This window comes from Pipistrellus hanaki (genome assembly GCF_964339955.1).
Source record: "Pipistrellus hanaki genome assembly, chromosome: 1".
Taxonomy (NCBI): Eukaryota; Metazoa; Chordata; class Mammalia; order Chiroptera; family Vespertilionidae; genus Pipistrellus; species Pipistrellus hanaki.
The window spans coordinates 93,260,106-93,267,441 of record NC_140503.1 but is presented as its reverse complement, the minus strand read 5'-3'; the positions used below and the strand labels follow the sequence as shown (position 1 = coordinate 93,267,441).

The window sequence follows — 7,336 nt, the reverse complement described above, 5'->3', positions numbered from 1 at the left end:
CCCACAGCCACAATAGGGCAGTGCCCAGTCACCTCAGCCCTACCAGGGCCAAGCCCCTTGCACAAATTTCATGCATCAGGCCTCTAGTTTTGAATAAGAGTGATGAAAGCACTCCTATTCTTAAGGGAAATACTTTTAGTTTTATCCATTGAGTATGATGTTGGTTTTAGTTTTGTTGTATATGGCCTTTATTATTTTGAGTTTTGAGTCCTCTATTACCACTTTGCTGAGAGTTTTTATAAATAATAGGTGCTGGACTTTGTTGAATGCTTTTTTCCCCATCCATTTATATGATCATGTGATTGTTATTTTTTATTTTATTAATGTGATGTATCACATTTATTGATTTGTGAATATTATTCCAGACTTGCATCCTTGCAATAAATCCCACTTGGTCATTGTGTGTCATCTTTTTAATGTATTGCTGAATCCTATTTCTTTTCTTTTCTTTTTTAATCATGAAAGCAAAAAGTTTATTCATGTTTGAAACTACATATAACTACCACGAGGAATACTTTTTCAATCCAGGGTGTAATCCAGTTAGAAAGGAACATGAAACGCTTTTAATACATTAGAATCACCGCCACAAATTAATTATTTTCATGACTCAATCAGTTTCAGAATCGCATACAATACAAAAAGAGAGAAAGGAAGGGGCTCCATCACACAGGGCGAAATATACAGTAATGAATACTGAAACCCAAATGCATCACAATTAGTCGCCGCTTTTTTTTTTTTTTTTTTTTTTTTTGCTCTTTTTTTGCATGAATTAGTAACAAGATGAAGAACATTCAAAATGTTTCTCAGTATTTAAAACAGTTTTACTGATTCTGTGTTAAAGACCCAATGTTTCCACTCTCGGTTTTTTAAAAGTTGCAAATGCAACCCTGATTTTTCTTTTTAAAGATTACAATGTACATTACATTTTATGAAGGAAAACAAAGAGTTAATTACAAGATGCAAAAGGATAAGAAAGAGACAAACTATAGTGTGAGTATTGTTCAGAGGTAGTAAGTGAGTGAGCACTCTAAGCTACAGAACATGTTGAAATTCTATTGGTTTGTATGAGTTCGCATGAGGTAATAAAGCTGTGTTTTGATTGGTGAGATGCATAACTACTCTTTTGCTACACTATATACAACACTCCAGAGAGCAGGGCCTTGGTCAATGCCCAGAGGACGTAGCAAACCTTGACAAGTCTGTGCAGCACCCAGCACATATTGTGAAACCCAGATGGATCTCATGTTCACCTCCATCAGCAGCAAGTACTTTCATCTCCAAGGTAGTCTGGTTCCATGATTTAATTACCAAGCAGACTCTGGGCACTGGTGCTTTCAGAGAGAGAAAAGATGCCACCAGTCTCTGATCTAATTATAACATAAGAGATCGCAACACAATGTGACGAGTTTAGAGTCTTAAGCACAACCATCATTAACAGAGATAGGCCAATGGCTCCTTTATTCCAGCTCCGTTAGCGATATGAAAGAGAGACAAGCAAAGTCTGCGATGGAAACACGCGAGAAGTTCTATGTAGAAGAGTCTTTGCGTCTGCTTTAACTAATGAGGTTTAGCATCCATTGTACTTTTTTTACCCTTAAGGCCAAGTAATTGGCAACTGTGAAACCATTAATGTAAAATATTGATAATAAATTATGATAAAATAGCTACAGGACGGTCAACAATGTTAAATCTTGGTCTAATTAGATAAATTGCTTTAAAAAAAAAAAACCAAAACACATTGTGTGTGTTTTTAAGTATAAATACAAATCATTATGATTCTTTAAAAAACAGATGACCAAGTTCTCTAAGAAGACAAGGTTTTACAGTAATGCTGTAAATGGTGGGCCACAGAACCGTGTTCCTTCTCCTCCTATTGCTCTGAATGCACTAGCGAGGCGTGTCAGCTCAGGGGCAAGTGTTGCCAGGATTAGTTAGAGGTATCAGAGTACACACTTCCTGGGCCTTCTGTAGGAGAAGTCACAGAAGATGGAGTTGTTGCATCCTGCCAGCCTCCATTAGCATTTAAATTATGTGGACTGTACAGCGAATTTCCTCCCAGGCCATCACCGTAGCCTCCCGTCTGATTGATTACATGACGGAGGGTATCCACCTGTGATTGCACATTGGCTCCGACTTGGGACCCTTGGTAAGAATCCCCATTCGGACTCTGCATGTTCATGAACATGTCCCCAGAATTTGGGAGGTTAAAAGAACCAGAAGAACCGGAATTTGGCGTGGTGTTTCTGCACAGCTGTGGCCACTGCATGTGCGGCTGTCACGGCTGTCTTTGCAGCGCAGAGGTTGGCTTCTTCCTGAACTTGCCAATATTCCTCTTGTACCTGATTCGTTTGTTGCCAAACCAGTTGGATACCTGGGACACCGTGATGCTGCATTTCTTGGCCAGCTCCTCTTTGGCTTCTTCACTGGGGTAGGGGTTGCTGAGGTGTGAGTAAAAATATTCATTCAAGATTTCTGTGGCTTGTTTACTGAAGTTACGCCTTTTTCGTCTGGCATCAAGGAACCTTGATCTTAAAATCATAACTGCTTCACAAGTGCTTTGTTTGAGCTGTATTTGAATGGAACTAAATTTTCGATGGATGATGCCCACCATTCTTTTCATCTCTTTTGGGGAAATGGGACGTGTTCTACTCTGCTTTCCGAGAAGTTTCATCACATGTGTAGTGAATTCATTACATGCCTGTTCATATTTCTCCAGTTCTGTGTGATAGATTTGTCTGATCTGGGTCAATTTGGCTCTGTAATCTGAGTGTTCAATAGAGTTATCTGAAGAGCCTCCAGAGGCTGCCGCGGCTGCTGCCGCCGATCCCCCACCTTTCTCAGGACCTGAAACCCCTTCTGCCAAAAGCATATTGTCCAGTCTCATTAGCTGGGGATCGGGAGGGTCCTCCTCCTGGGCTCCTCTGATGCTGAGACCTGTTTTCTCTTTGATCTCGCACAGGACGCTGAAGAGCGCGGATTTCATTCGGTGACAGTTCAGGGCGTGTTTCTTTGCTTGCGCCTCGTCCAAGCTCTGGTCACTGATGGTCATGATCTGGTGGAGGATGTCGCCGATGTCCTGCTTCCTGCCGTCGCCGTCCGCCCCTTCGTGGCCGTGCGGGGAAGGCGGGAGGGCTATGCCCCCCTGCACCCAGTGGCTGGCCAGGTTCACCCCGGCCAGAGTCTGCAGCATCCTGGATTGATAGTCCATCCTGCTGCGCGCGGGCGGGCGGGAGCGGGCCCCGGCAGCGGCTGAGACTGAAGGCTGAGGCGGCGGTGAATCCTATTTCTAATATTTGTTGAGGATTTTAGCATCTGTGTTCATCAGGAATATTAGCCTGAAATTTTTTTCTTGTAGTGTTAAGATAATGCTGGCCTTGTAAAAAGAGCTTGAAATTCTTCCTCTTGAATTTTTTTTTGAATAGTTTGAGGAGGAGAGTTATTAGTTCCTCTTTGAATGTTTGGTAATAATTCCCTGTAAAGCCATTTGGCTCAGGACATTTGTTTACTGGAAGCTTTTTAAATTAATGCTTCAATTTCATTAGACGTGGCTAGTCTATTCAGGTTTTCTAATTCCTTCTGATTCAGTTTTGGAAGATTGTATGTTACTAGGTATTTTTCCATTTCTCCCTGGTTGTCCAATTTTTAAGCATATAGCTGTTTGCAGTATTTCCTTACAACCCTTTGTCTTTCTATGGTGCCAGTTCTATGTCTCCTCTTTCATTTATTAACTTGGGTCCTTTCTCTCTTTTACTTGATGAGTTTAGTTCAATACTGTTCATCTTTTCAAAGAACCAGCTCTTGGTTTCACTGATCTTTTGATTTTTTTTTTTTTTTTCAGTCTCTGTGCTATTTACTTCATTCTACTTACTCTTGGCTTTTCTTGTTCTCTTTATAATTCTTTTAGATTTAGGGTTAGATAATTGATTATAGAATTTTATTGTTTTTTGAAGAAGACCAGTAATGCTATGAAGTTCCCCCTCATGTCTGCTTTAGCTGTGTCCTGTAGATTTTGGTTGCTATATGTTCATCTTTGTTTCCAAGAAGTTTTTAATAAATTTATTTCTTCCTGATTTCATTGGTAACCATGCATTGTTCAATAGCATGCTATTTAGCCTCCAGGTGTTTGAATGTTTTTGGGTGTTTTCTATTATAGTTGATTTCATTGGTAACCATGCATTGTTCAATAGCATGCTATTTAGCCTCCAGGTGTTTGAATGTTTTTGGGTGTTTTCTATTGTAGTTGATTTCTAGTTTCATGCCATTGTTATAAAGAAAGATGCTTGATATGATTACAATCATCTTATACTTGTAGAGATTTATTTTGTGTCCTCTATGTTATCTATTTTCTGCCTTTTAAGATTCTCTCTTTGTTTTTAACATTTGACATTTTAATTATAATGTGTTTTGTAATGGGTCTATTTGGGTTCATATTGATTGGCATCCTCTGTGCTTCCTGAACTTGTGTGGCTTTTTCCTGTACCAATTTAGGGAAGTTTTTCTGTTATTATTTCTTCAAACAAGTTCTCTATCCCTTTGTAACTGTCTTCTTTTGTGGTACCCCCTATGCTGCAGATGTTCTATTTTATGTTGTCCCATAGTTCCTTTAAACTGTTGTCATAATTTTTAAGAATTTTTACATTTTGCTGCTTTGATTACATTTTTTTCTACCTTCCTTTCTCATTTGCTTATTTGATTTTCTGCTTTATTAAGCCTGCTTTTAATTCATTTTAGGGTATTCTTGATGTCAGATGTACTATTGTTCATTTCTGCCTGTTTCTTCATCATAATTTCTAAATACACACACACACACACACACACACACACACATATATATATATATATATATATATATATTCAAGTTTAAGTAATTTTTATCATCTAAAGTTTTACATATATCTCCTTTTCCCCCAATTGACCCTTACAAGCATCCCCACCCTGAGCAGACTCCCACTGTCCATTGTCTGTGTCTATTGGTTATGCTAATACGCATTCATACAAATCCTTTGGTTGCTCTCTAACTTCCTCACATCACCTGCCATTTGTCTCTGGATCTGTTTATGTTGATTATTATATTCCACATATGAGTGAGATCATGTGATATTTATGTTTCTCTGACTGGCTTATTTTACTTAGCATAATGCTCTCCAGTTCCATCCATGCTGTTGCAAATGGTAAGAACTCCTTTTTTACTGCAGCATAGTATTCCATTGTGAAGTTGTACCACAGTTTTTTAATCCATTCATCTGCTGATGGGCACTTAAGCTGTTTCCAAATCTTAACTATTGTAATCTGTGCTGCTATAAACATAGGAGTCATATATACTTTCTGATTTGTGTTTCTGATTTCTTGGGATATAGTCCTAGCAGTGAGATCACTGGGTCAAATGGGAGTTCCATTTTTAACTTTTTTTAGGAAACTCCATATTGTTTTCCACAGTGGCTGCACCAGTCTGCATTCCCACCAGCAGTGCATGAGGGTTCATTTTCTCCACATTCTCGCCAGCACTTGTTGTTTTTTGATTTGTTCATGATAGCCATTCTGACAGATGTGAGATGGTATATCATTGTTATCTTTATTTGCATCTATTAGATGATGAGTGACTTTGAGCATATTTTCATATGTCTCTCTGCCTTCTGTATATCCTCTTTCAAAAAGTGTCTACTTAGCCGAAACCAGTTTGGCTCAGTGGATAGAGCATCGGCCTGTGGACTGAAAGGTCCCAGGTTCGATTCCAGTCAAGGGCACGTACCTTGGTTGCGGGCACATCCCCAGTGGGGGGTGTGCAAGAGGCAGTTGATCAATGTTTCTAACTCTCTATCCCTCTCTCCTTCTCTCTTCCTCTCTGTAAAAAATCAATAAAAATTGATTAGGTTATTTGCTCATTATTTGATTGGATCATTATATTTCTTTTATTAAGTTGCATGAGTTCTCTGTAAATTTTGGAGATTAAACCTTATCTGAAATAACATTGGCACACATATTCTCTCATATAGTGGGCTTTCTTGTTGTTGTGTTGATGGTTTCTTTTGCTATGCAGAAGCTTTTTATTTTGATGTAGTTCCATTTATTTATTTTCTCCTTAATCCCCATTGCCTTAGGAGCTGTGTCGGTAGAGATATAGCTACGGCATATGTCTGATAATTTGCTGCCTATGGAGTCTTGTAGGATTTTTATTGTTTCCAATCTAACATTTAAGTCAGTTATCCATTTTGAGTTTGTTTTTATGTATGGTGTAAGTGATGATCTAGTTTCATTTTTTTTCATGTATCTGACCAAATTTCCTAGCACTATTTATTGAAGAGACTCTCTTGACTCCATTGTATGCTCTTGCCTCCTTTGTTAAATATTATTTGAGCATAATGGCTTGTGCAGACTTCGGGGTTCTCTGTTCTGTTCAATTGGCCTATATGTCTTGTGACAGTACCAGGCAGTTTTGAGAACTGTGGCTTGGTAATATAGCTTGATACTTGGTATTGTGCTCTCTCCAACTTTGTTCTTTCTCAGGATTGCTGTGCTATTTTGGTTCTTTTTGTTTATTCCAGATGAATTTTTGGAGAGTTTGTTCTAAATCTTTGAAATATGCTGTTGGTATTTTAATGGAGCTTGCATTGAATCTGTAGATTGCTTTGTGTAGTTTGGACATTTTAATGATGTTGATTATACCAATCCATGAACATGGTATGTTCTTCCATTTCTTTATGTATTCCTCTATTTCTTTTTTAATGTCCTATAGTTTATTGAGTATAGTTTGTTTGTTTTTTTTACCTCTTTAGTTAAGTTTATTCCTAGGTATCTTAATTTTTTGTTGTTGTTGCAATGATAAATGTGATTGTTTTTTAGCTTCCATTTCGGTGAGTTCATTATTTGTTTATAAAAAAGGCATAGATTTCTGGGCATTAATTTTGTATCCTGCTACATTGCCAAATTCATTTATTAGGTCTAGTAGTTTTTTGGTGGAATATTTGGGGTTATCTATGTATAGTATCATGTCATCTGCAAATAAGGACAGTTTTACTTTTACTTTTCTAGTTTGGATGCTTTTTATTTCTTCTTCTTATCTGATCTCTAGGGCTAGCATTTCCAGTACTATATCAAACAGGAGTGGTGAAAACAGGCATGTCTTGCTCCTGTTCTTAGGAGAAATAAGTTGAGTTTTTTGTTATTGAGTATGATGTTGGATGTAAGTTTGTCATAATTGTTTGTATTTTTCATTGTCATTTTCATTGTATTGTTTCCATTCCTTTTAATATGTTCAGATATGATCCCTTCATTCCCAGTTTGCTGAGAGTTTTTATCAAGAAAATGTGTTGGATTTTGTCAAATGCTTTTTCTGCAA

General features: G+C 37.9%; 1 protein-coding gene across 1 annotated transcript; it reads right to left on the bottom strand.

Moving 5' to 3' along the window:
• Window positions 1-1,846: 1,846 nt before the first annotated feature.
• LOC311631394 (pre-B-cell leukemia transcription factor 3-like) lies at window positions 1,847-3,208 on the bottom strand (the record flags this gene model as incomplete). The annotated part of the gene is given in 3 exon segments (XM_084901470.1): window positions 1,847-2,240; window positions 2,242-2,312; window positions 2,318-3,208. Coding segments are annotated over 3 exon segments (1,275 nt in total). The 3' UTR covers window positions 1,847-1,927.
• Between the last annotated feature and the right edge of the window lie 4,128 nt (window positions 3,209-7,336).